At 46.2% G+C, this 24059-nt stretch overlaps 1 protein-coding gene across 3 annotated transcripts in view; it reads left to right on the top strand.

The window, feature by feature from the left end:
• LARP4B (La ribonucleoprotein 4B) overlaps window positions 1–24059 on the top strand; it is a 92896-nt gene that overhangs the window by 61135 nt on the left and 7702 nt on the right. For all 3 annotated transcript variants that reach the window (XM_030320667.1, XM_030320666.2, XM_030320665.1), the window contains 8 exons: window positions 1951–2054; window positions 5801–5911; window positions 7374–7427; window positions 7512–7721; window positions 10248–10354; window positions 10878–11129; window positions 15469–15514; window positions 23014–23178. In XM_030320667.1, coding sequence (XP_030176527.1) covers window positions 1951–2054; window positions 5801–5911; window positions 7374–7427; window positions 7512–7721; window positions 10248–10354; window positions 10878–11129; window positions 15469–15514; window positions 23014–23178 — 1049 coding nt within the window. The remainder of the gene's footprint in view (window positions 1–1950; window positions 2055–5800; window positions 5912–7373; window positions 7428–7511; window positions 7722–10247; window positions 10355–10877; window positions 11130–15468; window positions 15515–23013; window positions 23179–24059) is intronic.

Below are 24059 nucleotides of genomic sequence, written 5' to 3'. Positions count from 1 at the left end.
ACAGAGTATCTCTCCATTTGTTTACAGTTTTAAATTTTTCCTCTTGGTAATATTTTGCAGCTTTCAGTGTAGAGACTTCCATATCTTACCAGATTTATAACCGTTCCTGTTTTGGACACAATTTTAAATAATTTTTTAATTTCAATTTCCAATTGGAGCTAGTATGTAGATACACAATTCTTTTTTTTTTTTTTTTTTTTTAACTTTATTTATTTTGAGAGAGAGAGCGCATGTGGGAGGGGCAGAGACAGAGAATCTCAAGCAGACTGCGGGCTGTCAGCACAGAGCCTGACACAGGGCTTGAACTCCCAGACCATGAGATCATGACCTGAGCCCAAACCAAAAGTCAGATGCTCAACCGACTGAGCCACCCAGGCACCCCTGTAATTTATTTTTGTATATTGATCTTGCATACTACAAATTTGTTAAACTGTAATTCTAGTTGTTTTGGAGATTTTATCAGATTTTCTGCATAGAAATGAGCCTGTTGGCCTATGAATATAAAGAGTTTTCCCTCCTTATATCCATTCTGATATACTGATTCTTGCCTGACTGCCCTTGCTCGAACCTCTGGTACAGTGGTGACCAGGCATGGAGGGGACAGTGGTTTTGCTTTGTCCTGTCTTCAGTAAGTGTGATGCTAGATGCTGATTTTTCTTGAGTGAGGTTTCCCTTCCATTCCTAGTTTGCTGAGTATTTTGGGGGGTAATGTTGGATTTTGCCAGATACTTTGTCTGTATATGTGAGGTAATTGTATGGCTTTTTATGTTTGTTTTTTACTCCATTAACGTGGTGAATTACATTGCTTAATTTTCGGTTCCTTAATACACCAACCTTTTGTTACAGAGATAAATCCTGCTTGTCATGATTTATTACCATTTTTTAAATATTGTGGGATTCAATTTGGCAAAATTTGGTAAGAATTTTTAATCTGTATTCACAGGGGTATTGGTGCATAGTTTTCTTGCTTTTGATGTCTTTGTTTAGTTTATTGGAGAGCAGAGAACTTCTGGTTTCATGGGTTGAATTGGAGTGTGTTACCTTTGGTGTTTTGAAAGAGGTTGTCCTGTGGGATTGGTTTATGTTTTTCTTAAATATTTGATAGGATTCTCCAAGGACACTGTCTGGGCCTTGAGTTCTCTTTTAGATCCAGGCCTGTTCTGGTGACTGTCTTTTTAGGGTGTGCTTTGGTGGTGTGTATTGTTACGGATGTTTCTAGTTCATGTAAGTAGTCTAACTTATTAGCGTGAGCTTTTCATATTTCCTTATGATCCTTTTAAATATGAATAGAACCTGTAGTAAAGTCATTCTTCCATTCCTGATGTTGCTAACTTGAGCTCGTCGGGGTGGACAGCACTGAGCCTCGATTCTGATCGTACGCAATACAGTTTCGTAGACATGACACCAAAAACAAAACATAACGAAAAGGAGTGCACGTAAGCACTGGTGAGGTCTGATTCAGGCCTGTCCCTGTGTGCACACCATTGCCCCAACACCAGCTTCCTTGTGTTGACGGTGGGTGTATCGTCCCTGGAAAAAGCTGGGTGAGGCACATGTGGCACCTTCTTGTGAGTTTAAAATAGAAAGTCATAATAGGACAGAAAATTATTTTATGATAGGGACTCGTGGAAATAGGAAGCCAGTTAACTCTGAGTTGTGATCTCCATTTAGTTGTTTTTCTTTAGAATCTGTGGTACAGGGTGTTAAATTTACTGTAGCTCTTAAAGGACTTTTTGAATTCCCATGTTCTTTGTTTAGAGAACTGTAAATGCAGGACGGGTTTAAAAACTTCTGATAGTTTGTGTCACAGTGACCCACTGTATGCGGGTTTCTTCGGTGCATTTAGTAAATATAATGTAGCACACTGCACAGGAGTGTTTATAACAGCGTACAAATGGTTAGTCAGCTTTAGTATTTGTGTTTTACCATTCATTCTTCTTCTCTTTGTAGCTTTACCTTTAGTCCAAGTGGACGAGAAGGGAGAAAAAGTAAGGCCAAATCAGAACCGCTGCATCGTGATACTGCGTGAAATCTCTGAGTCCACCCCTGTGGAAGTAAGTCCTCTCTCCTCCAAAGCACGCTTGCACATTTTTTGTGTGGGTTTTTTGTTTATTTTTGTGTATTTCTGTGTTTTGGGGGGGTATATTTTTAAGAATATGCACAGTGATGCTTTCTTCGCAGGACCTACACACTGATAGTGTCCCAGAACTCCACCGTGTACTTCACGCTACACAGTACAGGAGAGTTGGTAACTCACTGTTTAGAAATTAAAAGTGAGAAAGGTTTAAATACTCGTTAAAAATAATAAACCCACAAGTGAAGACAGGGAACATGTTTTTATGTTAAATAAGTTTTCAGGACAAGCATCTCCACGACAACGGGGGAACTCGGAAGAGTTGAGAGAATGTGCTGTAACGAGTGCCTGGACTGGCCGGCTGGCCTGCCCACATCAGGGCTGATGCTGGCACAGGGGGAGGCAGGCACGTCCCTTCTGTGGAAACGGGGCCTGGAGATCAAAACCTGAGTAGTACCAACTTAGGCAGTAATTTTAGGAAACTACAGTATTTGATAGCGTAAGAGTCCTGAAGAGTGATCTGCTGTTACTGCTTTGCTGGAAAATGTGTTACTCGTGCAGATGCTCATGCTGGGGCGCGTTGTGTAAACCCTGCAGGCCAGTGGAACCCGCTGGCCACACCTGGGACGATGAAAAGCCGTGAGGTGGGGCTTTAACAGAGGCAGCTCTTGGCCTGGTTAGAGCATGCCGGCTGGCTGCTGTGCGGACACTTCAAGACCCAGGAAGTTTGCTTTCTTAGTCCTGGGTCTTCCATGAGTTAGGCCTGGGTCAGTCATGCTGTGGACATTCTCTTCCTTCTCCGTAGGGAAGATAGATTAGTGTACGTGCAGGCTTAGGAAGGACAGTTCCTGGTGGAGTGTAACAAAGGTGAGAGTTCTAACAAATCTCTGATAGGATTAAAAAAATCACACCTTCTTGCGTATGGCACTGTTCTAGCGGGGTTTACTTTCTGTTCAACTGAGGCTCGTTTTTACTCATTCTGTATTATAGTATGTGAAGAAAAAGAAATTGGATTGAATTTTTGGTCCTCTTTTTAAGGTTCCAAATATGAAGGATCATCCTGTTTCTTCCTGCCAGTTTGGGTGCCTGTATTAACTCACAATAGTATTTAAGACGTAGGTCCTGTAAGATACTTGTAAAGACTATAACCAAGAAGAATTTTCTACTTTTCACTGCGGACACTGATCGTGGTGTATTTATATTATTCCAAATAGCATATCCTACATGTGTTGTAAAACTTGAACCATGGAAATTTTAAGAGAGAAGGCTCAGAGGAAACTATGATAAATTAAACGTTGACCAAGTAAAGAAACGGGGACAAGACGTGGTCACGCGAAGCTGAGTGAGAGGACAGGAGGCCGCCCCGAGCACAGGTGGCAGAGAGCCCCTCTTGGGGGCCGGCGGCCAGCAGTCTTCGGAAAGCAGCCATGTGCTTGTTGGTGCTCAGAAAAGTTTTTAAATTATAGTTGATTTGGGCGATGAACTGTCTTTTATCAGATGGCCCTGTTTTCCCTGGCAGTATTTTGCTCTGGAATCGACTTTGGTGTTAACATAGCCACTGCAGCTTTGTTGTGTTACCGTAGGCACAGTGCATCGTCTTTGTGTTAACGTAGCCCGTCCGTGTCTTCGTGGTTAGCGGGCACTTCTTGGGACCCTCCCACAGTTGGGTCGCACCTTCCTTACTTACCCCGGAGATCTCTGCTTCTGAGTGCGGAGCTGGCGCCATTATCCTGGAAGTGACTGTGTGATTGGGTTGAAATCTAGCATCTTGCTGCTTGTTTTCTTTGTCTATACTGTTCTTGTTTTCTTGCCTCCCTTTGTTTTGGGCTAACGTGGTTTTTATCTCCCTTTTTGGCTTATTAGATATAACTCTTTGTTTTGTTTTAGTGATGGCTTTTACGGTTTGTAGTCGACACCGAAGTGTATCAGCATCTGCCTTTCCTTAATATAGTACCACTTGTTCACCTTTCTGAGATGGTCCCCCACTTCTCACGCCCGTCTGTGCTCAGAAATTCTGTGTAGTCCTAAACCACATAGTGCTTTGTTGTTGTGCTTGCTTTAAACGAGTCAATTTTCTTTTAAAGAGATTAAAAATAAAGATGTGTTTCATATTTATCCACCATGTACCATTTACAGTGCTTTTCATTCCATGTCTAGATCTAGACTTCCTTTTAGCTTCCTTTCTGCCTGGGTATTCCTTTATTTCTTGGGGTGCAGGTCTACTGGTAGTGAGTTTTTTCAGCTTTTGTGTGTTTGAGAAAATGTCTATTTTACTGTCCTTTATAAAAGATACTTTCTCTGGGTGTAGAATCCAGGATTGACAAGATTGTTTATCCTTCCTGTGTTTTGAAGATGTTCTTCTGTGTTCTGGTGTGCGTTGTTTCTGAGGATGGGTCCTTCATTTTTGTCTCCATTCCTCTGTATGTAGTGACTGTTCTTTTTTCTTACTGCCTTGAAGATTTTAGGCAATTTGATTGTGATACACCTTGATGTAGCTGGTAAGTTTCTTGTACTTGAAGTGTCCTGAGCTATTATTTCTTCAAATAGTTTTTCTCTTCTCCCTTCTTTTTTTTTTTTTCAAAGTTCTAACTAACCATTAATCCTACTTAGTGCATTTTTCATTCCAGAAGTTCATTTTGGGTCTTTATTTCTTTCTTCTTCCATATCTCTATTTAACATGTTCAGTCTTTACTTTTGTCAATATAGAATATATGTCTAACAACTATTTTAATATCCTTGCCTTTTAATTCTGTCATCTGTATCAGTTCGGGGTCTAATTTGATGGACTTCCCTCCCTTAGGTCATATTTTCTCATTTCTTTGTGTATCTGGTGAATTTTGAATGGAGGCCAGGCATTTGGATTTTGTGTTATTGGGTCCTGAATGTCTTTGTATTCTTCCCCTGTAGTCATTTTTGAGCTTTGTTTGAGGTTCAATTTGACCCTTTAGGCATATTGTTAGGTGGGAGCCAGGCTGCCTTCACTCCAGGCCGGTTCTTCGTTCTTCCGCACACTGCAGCCGGGCCCTTCTGTGTGCGCTGCCTGAGGTCCTGTGAGTTGGGAGTTTTTCCCACTGTGTCTGGTGGGGAGACACTCCCCCGCCCCCGTCCCGGCAAGCTCTGCTGCTGTTCCCTCTGGTCATTTCAGGGGCTGTTGATGCACACTGAGCCCCACTGAGAGCCCTGGACTCGTGGGGATGGGTCAGCGCTCACCTCCTGGCACTGAGTTGTGGGGTCTCCATGGGGACTCCGGGCCCAAGCTGGGCACTCGCAGGCTCATCTGCCCTGTATGGCCTGAGCTCTGCTTTCTGAAACTGTCTTTTCCTACATTTTGTCTTTGGTTTTGGGGAGCATAAACCTGGCCCATCTTGGCCAAAACCAAAAGTTCAGCTAATGTTTAAATTTCTCAGATTACCACCCTCCTTCCCCAGGTGTGTAGTTACCAGCTCTCTAGTACAGTGCAGCAATGTCAGCACGTTAATTTACCTTAAAGGGACCTTGGTCCTAAGAAAAGCACTTGGTACGTAGTGGATTTACTTCCTGTGGCAGTGGGGACCTGATTCTGGAAGCCACACTCAGCACCTCTGCTCTTCTGGAAGAGGTTTACTAGCCATCAGTATGTTGGACTCTGTGTCTAAGAATCTGTCCTCCAGTGTCCATACCGTTTCTATTTGGTAAGGACAGATGCAGTGTAGCCGAGAATTAATTTCTGCCTCTCTGTCCCTGTAGGAAGTAGAAGCACTGTTCAAAGGAGACAATTTACCGAAATTCATAAACTGTGAATTTGCCTATAATGATAATTGGTTTATTACATTTGAAACAGAAGCTGATGCACAGCAGGTAAGTCCTTCCCACCGCTGTTGAAGCCCAGCGTTACCAGTACTTAATACTTAACCTAAGTTGTACGTAGGGGGCCTGACTGTGGGTGTTGAGATTACTGTTGCATTGTGGCACTAAGTTTGATTATATAAAGTGCAGGGGAAATCATGTTGTAGAAACTGAAATAGGTGTGTTTGTGCAAATAGTTTTTGTAGCAACATGTAAAACATATGACGTTATTTCTTAAGGACATGTAAGATGAGCAGCATGTGAAAATGAGTTCTTTTCTTTTATGTTTTCTTTTCTCGGGCGGAGAAAAGTTTTAATACTTAGAAAGTGTTTTGGGAAATTGGAACACCACCTTAACTTTCACCAGGTGTCACTGTGTGTCGTAAGACAGTTGAAACGGCCCTGCGGCCCTCTGGGAGGAGAGGCAGGGAGTTATGATGGTCTCTCTGCCCTTCAAGGAGGAGTCTTGCTGGGGGAAACGTTAACGTGCTTAAAGGGATTGCCAGCACAGGTGGCTCTTGAACAGCGTGGAGGTTAGGGATGCCGACCCCGCATGGTGGGGAGTCCACGTGTAATGATTGATTCTCCGAAGTGTGAACTATTGCTAGTCTACTGTTGGGCTGCCTGAAGTCTTCCTGATAACATAAACAATTGACTAACTCCTACCTTGTCTCTTATATACTGTGTTCTTAGAATAAAATAAGCTGGAGAAAATACTGCTAAGAAAATCATAAGTAGGAGAAAATGCATTTATAGTACTGTCTTGTAGTTCTCGAAAGTCTGCATGTGGGTGGCCCTTTGTGGTTCAAACCCGTGTTTGAGGGTCAGCTGTGTATATTACGTGTTAAGTGACATGAATGCAATGAAGTTCAGAAGAGAGAAACCTGAAGGATGGGTGTTAATGGGCTGGAAGGGAAAGGACAGAGGAGGAGCTGGGCGGTTGGAGACAGGTAGGAGCTGTGAGCGCGGCAGGCGCGCGCCGTCCTCACCAGGAGGGCGCGTGCGACGGGCCCAGGTCAGATCAGGTGGCTCAGAGCCTTAAGGAGTGCACTTGGGAGAAGAATAAGGAGCCACGTAGGCAGGGACTTCGGAATATTGCAATCTCAATGTTTTCTTCTCCTGAACCGTGTAATTCCATTTTCAGATTGGAGTTATGACTGGGGACTTGGTATCCATTGTTACCTGCAGGTCAGGACCCTTGGCTGGTGGCCTGTGGGAGGCTCTACGGTGTCTGTTAGTCCTGCTCGAATCGTGGTCACATGTTGAGCATGAGACTGTTTGCTGGAGGCTCCCTCACTCTTAGAGGTTCTTTTAAGGAACCATTGACCCAGAGTAGGTTAAGATTCCCCATTCTAGGTTCTGTCCGTCGTATTTTGATGACCCCATTCCTTAGCTGAGGTAGTGAGTTACCTGCCAGTTCCTTGTGTTTCTAAGATGAATAACACAGTGGTATTGTGGATGGTTTTGCCCTCAGGCTTACAAATATCTTCGAGAAGAAGTCAAGACTTTTCAAGGAAAACCAATTAAGGTAAGCAAGACCACTCCTTAGACTCTCTGTATTTGCAAATCACTTCTTCAGTATTCTCACAGACACTTCTGTGTCTTCACACAGGCACGGATAAAAGCAAAGGCAATAGCTATAAACACATTTTTGCCAAAGAATGGATTTAGACCTCTGGACATGAGCCTTTACGCGCAGCAGCGCTACACAGCCTCCTTTTACTTACCTCCGGTCTACAGCCCTCAGCAGCAGTTCCCCCTGTACAGCCTGATTGCTCCCCAGACGTGGTCGGCCACACACAGCTATCTTGATCCGCCGCTGGTGAGTCCTGCGGTGTTTGGAGCTTATGCAGCCGGAGGTTCTGTGGTGGGCACTGCACCAGGTGCTCAGAAGGGTGGGGCCCCGGGCCTCTAGGGGAACCGGACGGGTCTACAGTCTGCCGTGGTGAAACGGACCCTCGGGTCCTGTAGCAGACCTCAATTTAATCGGGAGATCAGTGTGCCGCTGTGTACACTGAAAAAGTGGAAGGCTCTAATCTTGATCCTTGGCGGGGTCCACCTGCCGTCCTGTGTAGCAGCACCTTCCTAAGCCGTGTAGTTCCCAGTAAAACACAAAACGTGATCCGAGCTCTGGGATGACGGGGTTACTTCTGAGCACAGGGGGTGCCAGGGGAGACACTTTTAAGGACTCACAGATGTTTTAACAGGCTTCTAACAGTGGAGGACGAGGAGACCTATAGCTTTATTCTTCCCACCAGCTCCAGACTGACTGGCCTGTGTAGTGGGTCCAGGTGGTTTTCCCCAGCTGTGTCGCTGGAGAGCTTAGAGAGGTCAGGCGGGCCCCGGCTGGGCATGGGACAGAATCAGGACTGTGATCAGCCCCGGTCGTTGGGCTCCCACCATGGACAGTGGGGACGGGCTGATGGACAGGCTTGCATGAGGCCGCAGGGCAGGTGTCGGTGGGGCCAGAGACAGGGAAGGGCACAACGTGTGGAAGGTTGTATTTGGGAAGTCGGAGTTGAGTAATGGTCTTGAGGGTGTGACTGTGGACCGAGCTGGGGAAAGCTGTGTGGGGCTGGGGTCACGTGGGGGATGTGGCAGAGGCCTGTGAGCCAGGCCCCACCATGTGGGGATGTCATGTGGGACTCTTGTTAGAGATGGAGCAGCCACTCAGGTGGGGTTGGGGGTGTCCGTGCCTGTCGCACACGTGCAGATGAGCGTCCCTAAGAGCACGCAGCCTGGGAAAAACCATGGTGTCAGGCAGGCGGGCGGGAACTGGGAAAACGGGACCTGGACAGAATACCGTGAAGCTTACAGTGGGGGCTTACCTGGTGTGATGTCCTCTCTGCTGAGCTCATCAGGAGGTGGAAGGAAGGGGGCTGTAGGAGAGCCAGTGGGTGTGCGGGGGCACCGGGCGGCTGGCGTGCTGGGTGTCTCTGAGCTGAAACGGAGGCTGAGGCAGGGAGCTCCGAGGGGAAGCCAGGCTGTGTGGCATCTCCGGTGTGTCCTGAGGCCGCGCACTCTGTGCCTGTGGCTTGTGGGGCCACAGGAGTCGGGAGAGGTGGTCATGGGCACCGTCAGGGCCTGAGGTCTGGAGACACTGCAGACACGGTTTCTCCCCCTCCCCCCCATGCTAAAAATGCTACGTTCTGTTGAAGGTACCAGTGGCCATGTGGCCGGCAGATCATGAGAGAACCGTAATGGGGAGTAGAGTCCTTGAGCTCTGGCACTGAAGAATTTCTCCAGGGGAGGCCAGCCGGCGCACTGTGCTGTCTGCTTCCTCTGGAGTTATGTGGCTTTTCGGACCGCTCTCATCGCGTCTGTGCCTGTCTGGCACTAGGGGTCGGTTGGCCATTTCAGGTGGTTCCTTTGACCCTGGTTCAGGAATGAGGCCTTTTGCTTGCTCAAAAGCACACTGTGTCATTTGGAGCAGATGTGAAGAGATAGTACCTGTTAATTCTCAGCAAGTAATGTCAAATGATTGGGTTAGGGACTTATTTATTTATTTCTAAAAAATGTTTATTTTTGAGAGTGAGTGAGCAAGCATGGGTGGGGGAGGGGCAGAGAGAGAAAGGGAGACACAGAATCCAAAGCAGGCTCCAGGCTCTGAACTGTTATTGCAAAGCCTGACACGGGGCTCGAACTCACGAACTGTGAGATCATGACCTGAGCCAAAGTGAGACGCTTAACTGACTGAGCCACCTGAGTGCTCCCGAGGGTCTAATTTATTTTTAAACTCTTGAGCAGAATTACTCAAATACCAGAGTTCTCTATGTAAGAGTACATACAGGAAATGATTTGTCACAACTGGTCTTACCATGATTCACAATCTTACGTGATTTAAAATCTAGTTCCTGTGTGATTGATAGATTTTTAAATAGTCTCACTCTGGCAGCTATTCTCAGATGGCATGTTGAGGATTCTCACAAAGTTCTAAGTGTATCTTTTGCCCCCAGAGTTTCCCCTCTGTTTTTTTTTGTTTTTTTTTTTTTTTTTTTAATCAGCAAACAATTTTATTTGGTCCTGTGTCTAACATCTGCTTTCTGTCACAGCATATGCTTAGCTCCAGCCCCCACAGGTGTAGGTTGGCTTCCTTGGGGGGCTGTTGTGGGGAGGTCACCTTAGTCGGCCCAGAAGAAGGCCTCAGCCCCAGCCTGGTTCAGGAAATATTGGTCATTGGCAATAATCTAACACCATGTTCTTTTCATCCGGGAAATATTTCAAGCCTTAACTGGAGCAGAGCCTACTTGGCAAGTCGAGAAATAACTCCAATGACCATGAGGTGCACCGTTAGCCAGCGTGAAGGCTGTTTATGGCTTGCTGACTTGTTTGTTTTTAATGAATCTAGGTAACTCCATTTCCAAATACTGGATTTATAAATGGGTTTACGTCTCCAACCTTCAAACCTGCAGCGTCTCCTCTGACTTCGCTCAGACAGTACCCTCCAAGAAGCAGGCAAGTTCCACGAGTGGTGGAGACGTGGTGGCTCCCCGGGGTTTGTGGTAAGAGGTCTGCCACGCTGTGCTGTGCTCTTGAGTGGAGCAGAATGAGCCGTGTTGAAGCGGGGAGTCCTTCCCACGTGCTCGAGTCACGTTTAGTACATGGAGAAGCTCTTTCTGACGAGCTCTTGTGACACATGTGACCAGTGGAGATGAAACCGCTGGAAGCCTAGAATCGCACTGAGGTCATACCCTGAGATGTGTGCCGGAGTGCCTGCATAAGGCACAGGTGCTCTGCGGCTTGTGGCCGTGGGGGCCTGCTTTGAATTTGGACCTGGGCCGCCGCAACACAGAACGTCGATACTTTGTAGATTCACATTAGCGGACATAGCGTGCGTTAACTATTTCTTAAGTAATGTTTGTACTGTTTTTTTCTAAATAGAAAGTACCTTTTAGTTGAGTCATTTCATGTTAGCAAGGTCATTTTATGATGCCACGATGGCTTTAACACTGAGCATGTGCAAACCTTCTGTTTCCAGGAATCCTAGCAAATCTCATCTACGCCATGCCATTCCCAGTGCAGAGAGAGGACCTGGACTGTTAGAAAGCCCTTCGATATTTAACTTCACTGCAGACCGTCTAATTAATGGCGTTCGGAGCCCACAGGCACGGCAGACAGGTCCTCCTAGAACACGGATACAGAACCCTCCCGCCTACGCCAAGAGGGAGGTTGGGTCTGGTCGCGTGGAGCAGAGCAGCGCGGAATCTCCCCCTGGTTTAGGGAGAGGGAGGTGAGTCCTTGCGAGCTGCTATCAGACAGCTGCGGCCTGTCCCAGTAGGCTGTGAACATTGTCCAGTGTCCTCTGCAGGCGTGGTTTAGCATTTCCTCTTCAGATACAGTACACAGCATCAGATCAAAGGTTTTATGTAATTACTCAGAGGGTCACTCGAGCGCAGAGACTTGACAGGCTTCCTCTTCTTCATATAACATTGTGGAAAGAGCTGTAGATGGACAGGAACCACATTAGGTCACAGTCGTTGGTGGACATTTGGAGCTTTGCACACACCAGTGTCCACGCTGCGGGTCTGAGGCCTCCTCCCCCCCACCTCCCCGTGTAGAGGCCCAGCATCTCAGCCTTGCTCCATTTCCATGGTAGTGAGTGGGTTGTGCGCCAGGCAGACCAGGCTGTGGCAGACCAGACCATTTGTACTAAATGTATTTGGAAAAATAAGCCGTACTGGTGAAGCGGTGCCCGCTGGCCACACTCTGTGGAGATGTGCCCGTGCTGTCCATGGGACACACACTAACACCCTGGGTCCCTCGGTGTCTGGTCGTTCCCGTGCCTCTGATGTCGGGCTGTGCCCAGGACCTCCGTACTTTTCCTTGAGGCAGCGTGCGTGCTGCCCCGCCTCCTGCCCCTTCCTCTGTTTGGGAGTAAGGTTAGAAGAGGCAGAGGTGAGTGCGTCCGTCCGGTTTGGTCTCTCGGTGGTCGGCTGTGCATGGGGCTGTCTGGAAGGAAATCCCTTCTGACAGGTAACCTGCACTGGTTCAGCCCGCCTAAGCATTTCTTTCACCAACTTGGAAAACTTTAGATGCACATGTTCCCAGTGTTGCACATCAGCACAATGTCTGCACACAGAGGTTCCTGCAGCGTGGGCTCCTCTCTGTCCCTGGCGCTCTGGGGCATGTGAGGGGCCCAGAGGCACAGTGCACTGCATTGGTAGCACGTCAGTTTACACGGTCTGGCCTGGGTGGGGCCGGGGGACTGAGTGGCTGGCTGCAGCCTGCCGCCACACGTCACCAGGACATTTGCCGTAAAGTCAGCTCGATGGGTATTGGAGAGGTGAAGGTTACTGAGGCCACACAGAGGCTGCGGCCAGCCACGGGGCTGGGGGGGGGACAGCAGAGACCAGAGGCTTGCCGCAGGGCCTGCGGAGCTGAGGCCAGACCTGAAGGAGGCCGCGCCTGCCACCTGGGTGATGCCGCGGGCGCCGGTCTGTCCTCCTCAGAAGACAGCTCAGAGGAAGTACCAGCGGGAGGGCGAGTCCATAGGCCCACTCTCTGCCTCCCCATCTCCCTCTGGCGTCTTGGGAAAAGCTCCACAGGAAGCGTCCTGGCAGTGGAAGGACAGGGCCACCTGGCGTCGCAGAAACTGAGGGGCACCCGGCTGACCCATGTGGGCCACCTCTGGCCACACAGTCACGTGTGATCTTGTTCTGCGGTAGGACTTTGCAGGACAGCAGGAACCGCCTTGCGCTTTTCCCAACAGAGGGCTACCCTCACCCTCCAGACTGCGGCTGCCCCCGTGGGACATCCTGGTGCTCACGCCTGCCATGTCAACAGACAGGGTGTTGGTGCCTAGGCGTCTTCAGCTGGAGGGCAAGCCAAAGTGGCTGTGTCCCCCGCCGGTGCCCCTGTACCAGCAACCTTCTTTCTCTTAGGTTTTGTTTTCTGTTTTAATTTTTTTTTTTTTTTTTAAATTTTTTTTTTTTCAACGTTTTTATTTATTTTTGGGACAGAGAGAGACAGAGCATGAACGGGGGAGGGGCAGAGAGAGAGGGAGACACAGAATCGGAAACAGGCTCCAGGCTCTGAGCCATCAGCCCAGAGCCTGACGCGGGGCTCGAACCCACGGACCGCGAGATCGTGACCTGGCTGAAGTCGGACGCCCAACCGACTGCGCCACCCAGGCGCCCCTGTTTTAATTTTTTTTAATGTTTATTTATTTTTGAGAGAGAAAGAGACGGCATGAACAGGGGAGGGGCAGAGAGAGGGAGACACAGAATTCAAAGCAGGCTCCAGGCTCTGAGCTGTCAGCACAGAGCCCGACACGGGGCTCGAACCCACGAACCGTGAGATTGTGACCTGAACCAGAGTTGGACACTTAACTGACTGAGCCACCAGGCGTCCCTCTTTCCCTTAGGTTTTGTTTCATTTTCCTTTAACTTTGTTGGGTGGTAAGGAGCAATATGAGGGGCCCCGGCAGCCCCCTGGGACCACTTGTGGTTCTCCCACCCTGTGTGGCAGTGACCGCCAGCTGGGTTCAGGTGTGTCACGTGCTGAGAGCGACTGCCAGGCTCAGAGTTGTGGGCCCAGGAAGGAAGCACGGTGCTGGTGAAAAGTCAGGTGTGATAGTGAAGAGTCCTCCCACCTATGCTTCACACTCCAGCCCTGTGCCACGCTCACCTTGGAGCCCGTGTTATGTCTCCTGAGGTAGGACTGTCCTCTGAGGACACTCTGGCCCTGGTCGGGTGGCCCGGGCACCATGTCCAGAGACATGCCTGTGGTGCCGACACAGTGGTGGAGGCCCAGCCAGGACAAAAAAAGGTCAGTGCTGTCAGCCAGCCGGGGCCCACCGGTAGGGACACACGGGCCAGGCGTGGTGGCAGGGCCCCAACGTGATCGCTGCGCCCCTGGGGCAAGATAGGTGCACCTCTTCTCTCCTGGCTGTCGGGGTCTTGTCTGAAGTGCTGTGTGTGTCGCAGGTGTGCGCACGCTGTCTCTTCCCCGGCCTCCTCCCAAGGGCTCTTCGTCACCATACGTTGAGGGCGAGTCTCTGCGAGGCTTTTGTCCAGCCAGACCCCGAGCCTCCTGCTGCAGAGCTATTTCTGCCTCCAGACACAGGATGCAGCAAATGTTGCTTGAAGTTCTAGGTCTGGAAAGATTCCCCTGTACACTGGTCTTGGGGAGCACTTTTGATTGTGGTGTGGAGTGGAGTGGAGGCGTCCACACACTGCACGGCTGTCCCTGGTGCTAGTCTGGAACTGACCACCCTGCCCCCCCCCCCCCGTCACTGTTCTCAGGGACTCCCTGTGAGGAGGCCTCAGCAGTGGACCGAGAGCTGTTGCTGGCGTTTGTGCTTTTCCCTGGGGCTTAGTGCCCCATTTCTGATGGGCAGCTCGAGTCCATGGTCACTTGCTGTCCCATGGTCTGGCATGTAGTCTCCACTGGGAGCCAGTTGAAAGCGGGAGCCTTTCTGGAGTACTTTCTAAAGGAAAGGGTATGGCTTTGCTCCGAAGTCCTAGAAGTTTGCACTGTTGCTTCTCCTAGAGGGTCTAGCCAGAGGCCCCAGAGTGTCCTTTTTCGGCACAAAAGTGGAAGGCTCTCAGCCTGTCCTAATTAGCTAGGCCATCCTGGGCAAGGCTGCTTGTGGGTTTTGTGTAAAGGAAAGGAATTGGTCAAGATTATTTCTTTGAACTCCTTTCCAGCTTACACTGTACAAGTGTATTCAGCTGAAATGACAAAGGGATAAGTAAGTAAAGACAACTCTAAATGAGAGTTACTCTGAACTCTTAGGCCACATAAGCCCATCCACAGCATGAAAGTATGCTATGGACTCCGGGCGCTTGCCCACAAAGATCTAGAGCCTTGTGCACGCAGCCGGCTGCTGGGGATAGGCAATGCCTGGGGTTTGGAAACCCTGGAGTAGACCATTGGTAGTGCTGACACGGTGGGTCATGTTGGGGCTGAGAGGGAGAGCAGGCCAGGCTACTTTGGGGTCTTTCCGTTTTAATGATTCATCTGATACATTTCATTACCAGTGTTTAACAGTTCACCTGGATGACCGATTGTCAGGTTTTATATATCTTGTCATTTCAACTGAATGGACGTTCGGGTATTTCTATCATAACAAAAATTCTAAATGAGTATTAGGAAAATTTTATCAGTAAATGTTTTTTTTCTTTTTTCTTTTTGTTTTTAAGTTCTCTATCTAGACATCACTTGTAGTCTTTTACTATGAAATTATTATTTTGCTTATATTTCTTAAAGTTGGGGTTAAAAAAGCATTTTCTTAATGTTTATTTTTGAGAGAGACAGAGTGAGAGCGGGGGAGGGTCAGAGAGAGAGGAAGACACAGTATCCGAGGCAGGCTCCAGGCTCTGAGCTGTCAGCACAGAGCCTGACGCGGGGCTCGAACCCACGAACTGTGAGATCATGACCTGAGCTGAAGTTGGTCGCTTAACTGACTGAGCACCCAGGTGCCCCTAAAGTTGGGGTTTTATAATCAAAAGTCATCTGTAAAAGATTACAAAGGAATAAAGACCACCGAATAAGTGTGCACGTACCTGTGCTCAGTGAAAAATCTTCCCAGTGGGAAAAAATTAGTCTTTTGCTTTCCTCTTTTCTAGGAAGAATTCCTTTGGTTACCGGAAGAAACGGGAGGAGAAGCTGACAGTGAGTACATCTAGTCCGTGGCACTTTTGCAAGATTCTTAAGCTTAATTCATATTAAATGTGAGATTTAACTACATGAATGAAGGTTAAGAGGTTTTATCTTAATCTGATATGCATCAGGTGATAACTGACATTATTGTAGCCTAAAGAGGAGAAGTTGGAGGCGACTGTAAAATACTGGTCACTAAAGAGTCTGGAATGTCACCACACCGTGATAGTGTGTGTGCAGTAGGCACAGCCAAGACCACAGTGTGCACACGCGGTGGTCTACACACACATTGTGAGTTTTCTGTGTGTGGATAACTGGACAGTACTAGTTCAATGAGCTGAATTTAATAGTTCTGGCAAGCAGAATAAACTTTCCTGTGTAGGAGTTAGTGCATCAGTATTTTTCATTCAAAACCCTTAACTTCGTATCTCCTATGTGGAAAGCATTACTGCCTTGTGCTCTAATGGTCAGAACAGCCCCACTAAGGGTGGGCCCGAGCGAACGCTGCGTACTGGAGGCATGGCCACATTTGCTTTGGTTGATCATGTAGCTCCTCCTAATGATAATGCTTCTGGGCTTTGGTGTGGGGTTGGATCCATACCTTTCTATGTGAAGTATGCCAGCTTAGCTCATGTGGACCTGTGGGTGGATGGAAGGATGTCCATCCTTGCACTTCAAGGACTGGAAGGACCTTCAGTAGATTCTTGGTCCACCCCCTGAGCCAGTGAGTATGTGCTCTCCTGTCACACAAGGTACATTTTCTCTGTCTAGTTAGAAAGTACAGATAAGTAGTTAATAAAACAGTCGTAATGCTGCTGTGTTGGTTGATTTGGTCTAGGTTTTGGTGAACCCTTTGGTGAGGCAGTTTAAATTGGCTGATTACAGTTGGAATTAATGAATTCTTCTAACATTTGGACTAACAAGACTGGTATCAGAGTATGTCTTCAGATATTAGTTCCCCGAACTGAATTACTCTCAATTGGTTACTAAATTGCCTTCAGAGGGGACATTTATTCCTGTTGCATTTTGCATACCTGACTCACATGTTCATACCAGGGAGCCTCTGGAAGGCCAGGCCCATGATGCAGGTGCATTTATTAAGGGGAGTGCACCTGTGGCTGCGTTGGGACGTTCTGGTGACTTCAGGAATTTAGAGACTATGATAGCGCATGTGTACTTGGACCAACCAGGTTGTGGGAGCAGGGCCTCATTCACCTTGTCTCAAGCTGTTCAGATCCTAAAACACTGTTAAACACTGCATTCAAGACGGGACCTCACCTGAAGGCACTGCCATTTTGTAACTCCCGCATCTAGACAGTGCTGCCTACCTGAGTACTCCTGCAAAATCAAGATTTAGTAACATTTTTGTGAAATCTGAATCCCTGGAAATGGGGTCTTCTAAAAACCTGTGTTCATCTCAGAAAAATGCAGATGTTTACAATAAAACCTCTGAAACCTGCTTTGAGGTCACAGGCTGCTGCATGACTTAGGGCTTTGGGGAGTTGCAGAGAGCACAGAGCAGCTGAGCGGCTGGTAAGCGTAAGCTGGGTTCTGAGGGTGAGTCACCAAAACGCACCTGAACCGTAGACCATGGGAAAGGCGAGAGGCAGGTAGGGATGCCCCAAAGAGATAGTGGGGATTGTTTTTTTAACTTGTAGTGCATTTTATTTGTGTATTTAAAGTTTTGTCGGGAGTTAAAGTGTTCCGTTAGTTTCAGGTGTACAGTCTAGTGATTCGACACTTCCACATGTCGCCCGTGCTCGTCATGACAAGTGCCCTCATGTCCATCCCCCACTTCTTTCGTCCCCTCTGGTAACCAACTTTGTTCTTTATAGTTAAGAGTCTGTTTCTTGGTTTGCTTCTCTCTCTTACTTTTTTCCCTGTGCTTGTTTGTTTCTTAAATTCCACATATGAGTGAAATCCTATGGTATTTGTCTTTCTCTTACTATTTCACTTAGCATTGCACTCTCTTGCAAATGGCAAGATTTCATTTCTTTTTTTTATAGCTGAGTAAAATTCCATTGTATACATGTTGCCTCTTTATCCCTTCGTCTGTCACTGGACACTTGGGCTCTTTCCATAGTTTGGCTACTGTAGATAATAAACATCAGGGTGCATGTATCCCTTTGAATTAGTATTTTTGTATTCTTTGGATAAATACCCAGTAGTGCAATTGCTGGGTTGTAGGGTAGTTCTATTTTTAACTTTTTGAGGAACCTCCATACTGTTTTCCAGAGGGGCTGCACCAGCTTGCATTCCCCCCAGCAGTGCAAGAGGTTCCCCTTTCTCTGCATCCTCACCAACACCTGATGTTTCACGTGTTGTAAATTTTATCCATTCTGACAGGTGTGAGGTGGTATCTCCTTGTCGTTTTGATTTGTATTTCCCTGATGATGAGTGATGTGGAGCACCTTTTTATGTGTCTGTTGGCCATCTGGATGGCTTCTTTGGAGAAATGTCTGTTCATGTCTTCTATTTATTCATTGGATTATTTATTTTTAGGGTGTTGAGTTTTATAAGTTCTTTATGTATTTTAGATACTAAATCATTGGATATGTCATTTTCAGGTATCTTCTCCCATTCCAAAAGTCGTCTTTTAGGTTTGTAGTTTGTTTCTTTCACCGTGCAGAGCTTTTTGTCTAGATGAAGTTGCAGTAGTTTATTTTTGCTTTTGTTTCCCTTGCCTCAGGAGATGTATCCAGTAAGGAGTTGCTATGGCCAGTATCAAAGAGGTTACTGCCTGTGTTCTCTTCTAGAATTTTTATGGTTTCAGATGTCACATTTAGGTCTTAAATCCATTTTTGATTTATTTTTGTGTATGGTGTAAGACAGTGGTCCAGTTTCATTCTTTTGCATGTTGCTGTCGAGTTTACCCAAGACTATTTGTTGAAGAGACTGGTTTTTTTCCCCCATTGGCTTTTCTTTCCTGCTTTGTCACAGATTAATTGACCACACAGTTGTGGGTTTATTTCTGGGTTTCCTATTTTGTTCTTGGTTTATTTCTGGGTTTCCTGTTCCATTCTTTTGATCTCTGTGTCTGTTTATGTGCCAAATACCATACTCTCTTGATTACTATAGCTTTGTAATATAACTTGAAGTCCAGAATTGTGATGCCTCTAGCTTAGCTTTTCTTTTTCAAGGTTGCTTTGAGCTATTCGGGGTCTTTTGTGGTTCCATATAAATTTTAGGCTTGTTTGTTCTAGCTCTGTTATTTTGATAGTGGTTTAATCAAATGTGTAGATTGCTTTGGGTAGCTTGGACATTTTAATAGTATTCTTCTGATCCATGAGCATGGGATGTCTTTCCATTTCTTTGTGTCCTTTTCAGTTTGTCTCACCAGTGTTTTATAATTTTCAGAGTGTAGGTCTTACACCTCTTTGGCTAGGTTTATTCCTAGGTATCTTACTGTTTTTGGTGCATTTGTGGTGTTTTCTTAATGTTTGGTTTTTTAAAAAATTGTTTTTAAATGGTTTTATTTTTGAGAGAGAGTATGAGTGGGCGAGGGGCAGAGAGAGAGGGAGACACAGAATCCGAAGAAGGCTCCAGGCTCTGCGCTGTCAGCACAGAGCCCGACACGGGGCTCAAAGTTGTGAACCACGAGATCATGATCTGAGCCGAAGTAGGATGCTTAACTAATGGAGCCAACCAGGTGCACCATTTTTAATGTTTATTTTGAGGGAAAGCGTGTAGGCAAGCAGGGGAGGGGCAGACAGAGAGGGAGAGAGAGAATCCCAAGCGGGCTCTGCAGTCAGTGCGGAGCCCAGTGTGGGGCTTAATCTTACGAACTTGAGCTGAAACTGAGAGTTGGACACTTAACCGACTGATCCATTCAGGTACCACAAGTTTTCCTTTTCTTTTCTTTTCTTTTCTTTTCTTTTCTTTTCTTTTCTTTTCTTTTCTTTTCTTTTCTTTCTTCTCTCTTCTCTCTTCTCTCTTCTCTCTTCTCTCTTCTCTTCTTTTTGAGAGAGACAGCATGTACCTGTGATCAGGGAAGGGGCAGAAAGGGAGATAGAAAATCTTAAGATGGAGCCCAACGCAGGGCTGAGCCAAAATCAACCTGAGCCAAAATCAAAAGTCAGACATTCGACCAACTGAGCCATCCAGGAGCCGTGGCGTATAGTTTTTCATAACATCACTGTGATGTTGGTTGGTATTTCTCCTTTGTCATTTGTGAATTTATTTTTTGGGGTCCTTTCTCTTTTTTTTGATAACTCTGGGGGGGTTTATCCATTTTGTTAATTTTTTCAAAGAACCAGCTCCTTGTTTCATTGATCTGGTTTTTTTTTAAGCTTCTATATCATTTATTTCTTCTCTAATCTTTATTATTTTCCTCCTTCTGCAGGCTTGAGGCTTTGTATGTTCTTTTTCTAGCTCTCTTAGGTGTCAGGTTAGATGTTTATTAGAGATTTTGCTTGCTTCTTGAGGTAGCCCTGTATTGCTACATACTTCACTGTTTTAAACCGCTTTTGCTGCATCCCAAGGGTTTTGGACCGTTGTTTTCATTTTCATTTATTTCTCTGTGTGTGTGTGTGTGTGTGTGTGTGTGTGTGTGTTTAATTTCTTTGATTTCCTGGTAAACCCATGCATTCTTTAGTAGCATGTTCTTTAACCTCCATGTATTTGAGAGCTTTCTAATTTTTTTCTTGTGGTTGACCTCTAGTTTCATAGTGTGGTCTGAAAATATGCATGGTATTTGTATTTGTTGTTTTTGTTTTTGTTGAGTCCTGATTTGTGACCCAGTATGTAATGTATTTTGGAGAATGTCCTGTGTGCACTTAAAAAGAATGTGTATTCTGCTGCTTTAGGATGGAATGTTGTCAATGTGTCTGTTAAGTCCATTTGGTGAGTAGGTCATTTAAGGCTACTGTTTCTGGTTGGTTTTCTGCTTAGATGATCTGTCCGTTGCTGTAGGTTGGGTGTTAAAGTCTATTATTACTATATTATTATCGATTAGTCCCTTTTTGTTTGTTATTAATTGATTTAGCTCTTGTTGGAGAGACCCCTTTATTATGATACAGTGCCCTTCTTTATGTCTTGTTAGTCTTTGGTTTAAGATGTAGTTTGTCTGATACAAGCATGGCTACGCTGGCTTTCTTTTGACGTCCATTAGCATGATAGATGGTTCTCCATCTCCTCACCTTTTTTTTTTTTTTTTTTTTTAATGTTTTTAATGTTTTTATTTATTTTTGAGAGACAGAGACAGAGCACGAGCAGGAGAGGGAGACACAGAACCCGAAACAGGCTCCAGGCTCCAAGCTGTCAGCACAGAGCCCAACACGGGGCTCAAACTCAACAAATTGCAAGATCATGACCTGAGCCAAAGTCAGACGCTCAACCTACTGAACCACCCAGGCGCCCCTCCATCCCCTCACTTTCAATCTGCCAGGTGTCATTTCAGTCTGAAATGAGTCTGCAGGCAGCATATAGATTTTTTTTTAATCCATTCTGATAATGTCTTTTGATTGGAGTGTTTATTCCATTTATATTCAAAGTAATTATAGATAGATATGTATTTAGTGCTGTCTTATTACTTGTTTCAGTGTTTCTGGAGATTTTTCTGATCCTCTCTTGTCTTTGTCACTTTTGGTCTTTCCACTCAGAGTCCTCTTTAATATTTCTTGCAGAGCTGGTTTAGTGGTCACGAACTCCTTTTGATTTTGTTTGGGAAACTCTTGCTATCTCTCCTTTTATTCTGAATGATAGCCTTGCTGGGTAGAGAATTCTTGGCTGCCGATTGTTCTCATTCAGAATATATCCTTTCTGGCCTGCCAAGTTTCTGTTGAGAAATCTCCAACTAGCCTTTTGTGTTTTCCCTTTGTAAGCTAGGGACATCTTTTGTCTTGCTGCCTTTAAGATTTTTTTCTTTATCTCTGTATCTTGCAAATTTAACTACAATATGTCTTGGTGTTGGCCTGCTTTTGTTGATTTTGAGGGGAGTTCTCTGTGCTTCCTGGATATGACATCTGGTTCCTTTCCCAGATTAGGGAAGTTTTCAGCTGTTCCTTCCTCAAATAAATTTTCTGCCCCTTTTCTCTCTTCTTTGGGGACTCTTATAATGTGAATGTTTTTATGTTTGATGGAGTCACTGAATCCCCTAAATCTATTTTGTTCATCTTCATGATTTTCCATTATTTAGTCTTCTTTGTCACTAATTCGTTCCTTTGTTTATTCCAGCCTTGTGTTCATTGCATCAAGCCTGTTTCCTATCTCAGTTTATACATTCTTTGTCTCCAGTTGATTCTTTTTTTAACTCTTTTATCTCTGTGGTAAGGGTCTCCCTGATACCTTTTTTTCTCAAGCCCAGTGAGTATCCTTATGATTGTTGCTTTGAATTCTCCATCAGGTAGGTATGTTACTTAGATCTGTTTTGCTTAGATCTCTGGTCGTGGCCTTATCTTGTTTTGTCATTTGGGATGAATTCCTGTGAGAGAGGGTGGGATTTTTATCAGTGTGGGTCCCTTTTCACTCTTTAACTTGCTGTCTCTTGAGTTCTACCAGATTTTGTTTAGATTCTGTCTCTATAGGGAGTAATCTTTCTGTTGCTGTAAGTTGCTGGGCATTGTTGACCCTTTCCAGCTATGTGAGCCCATGAAAGCATTGCTTCCAGTCAGAGTAGCCCATGTTTACCCAAAGACGCTTACCTCCCACCTGAACTCCTATCCCCGTTCCCCTCCCTGTCTTCTTCAGCCAAGGGCCTGGACACCCACAGAATGACTTCTAGCCTGTTAAAGCAAGTTGCTTTGATAATTCTTCAATAAAAATACATCATTGCCTTTCTCCCGGGATCTTAGGTTTATAAATTATATTATTCTGAGTTTATTTTCTTGAAGTCAAAGAATCTGATAAAAATCTGTCCTCAAATACCATGTTTTTCCGTAGTGATTATAAAATATAAAGTGAGTAAATCAAGTTTTCAGATAACTGAAGCCCCTTCTGCCTTGTTAAACCATTTTCAAGGGAAATCTGTGTAAAATTCTTACATAAGTTTCAGAGAGTTCAAAGTGACATTTTTTGGTTTATTTCTTTCACTATCTCGTTTATAATTTAGAGGATAGGCTCTCCTGTAATAACCCAGACCTTGTCTGGAAAGGACTAAGGTCAGGGGCTATACTCAGGCTATTGTGATATTCGACCGGTGGGGTCAAGTTGTTTCACAGTGCTCTCTCTCGTCTGTCACCGTCTCCATGCTTTCCTCAGCGGCACGCTTGTGTCCACCTGGTCGGCTGACTGTGGGCCAGGAAGTGGACAGTCTGGGAATCTCAGGGAAGTGGCTGTACGGCCAGTGACAGCCTCAGGAGGGTTGAGCTTCACAGCTGTGCTCCTGATGCTTGCTGCTGCCTAACAAATGATCTTTGACTAGGTGACGAAGTGTTGTGATGGCTGGATGACCTGTGTTGTTTTCAGGCAGAGGGGGAAATCAGAACGCTAGGGAACGGATTGTTTGCCTTACTTTTCTGCTGCGTGTCTTACGGTCTGAGCTTCCGCAGCATGACAGTGTTGTTCTCTTTCAGAGGAGTCAAACTCAGTCTCCAACGCCACCAAAGCCCCCGTCCCCGAGCTTTGAATTAGGACTGTCCAACTTCCCTCCGCTGCCAGGAGCGGCAGGCCACCTGAAGACTGAGGACCTGTTTGAAAACAGGCTGTCTAGCTTCTTAATTGGATCATCAAAAGAAAGGGTAAGATCTGTATTGCTGATGTTTGCTTAGTGCTGAGTTTCAGTCCAGTGCTTCTCCAGGTTCTTCACACAGGCAGGTGTGTGCATGTGGAAGAGGTTCAGAGAGGGTAAGTGATTTGTGGAGGCCACATGGATTTGGAGTAGTCGGGTCAGAGTTGAACGTACAACTAGACCCTCTCAGTGCGTTCCCTCGCTGCCTGCCAAGGTCGGAGGTGGAAACCTGTGTCGTGTGCCACACAGACTCTCTCTCTCGCTGCAGACTCAGATTGCACTTTTATTGCTGTTATTCAGGACCTGACTTTATTTTACAAGTCCACAAAATAAAACAAAAACCTGAATTATAACAGAAGTGATATAGTTTTTAGTAATCGACATCACTAAGGAGAAGCCGAGAATGATTTTACTGTAATTCCGGTGGCTTTGGCCAGCTCCACGGGCTACCACACCAGTTGCCCTCACTCTTCTGCACTGTTTGCAGGCCCAAGAATGAGGGGAGCTACCGAAGTCAGAGAGTGTTAGTCTGCAGTGCTCCTTCTGGGTTCTTCGATTGTTAATGAGGTTTGGAGGGTCTGTGCTGGGAGTGATGTGTGGTGCCTGGGTGAGCGCTTAGCCGGGTCGAGGCAGGAACAGCTGTCAAGTTGCCATGGTAGCATTCGTCCTCTGCCTGACTCTCCACCAGTCTCGTCGTGTCTTTTTCCAATGGAAATCTCCCCACCTACTGCCTCAGGTGGAAGGCCTCCGGATTGGGGCAGGCACCGCTTTGCAGCCACGTCCAGACTGTGGACACTTGCAGGGCCACCACAGAGTCCCTCAGTTCCCAGGCCAGGGCTCAGGGCAGGATTTATAGAGCTCCATGTTCAGTCCTTGTCCTGTTGCTGCATG

Source organism: Lynx canadensis, chromosome B4, assembly GCF_007474595.2.
Source record: "Lynx canadensis isolate LIC74 chromosome B4, mLynCan4.pri.v2, whole genome shotgun sequence".
In the NCBI taxonomy this organism is placed as follows: domain Eukaryota; kingdom Metazoa; phylum Chordata; class Mammalia; order Carnivora; family Felidae; genus Lynx; species Lynx canadensis.
The sequence above is the reverse complement of the archived record's forward strand: the minus strand, read 5'-3'. Positions and strand labels throughout refer to the sequence as shown.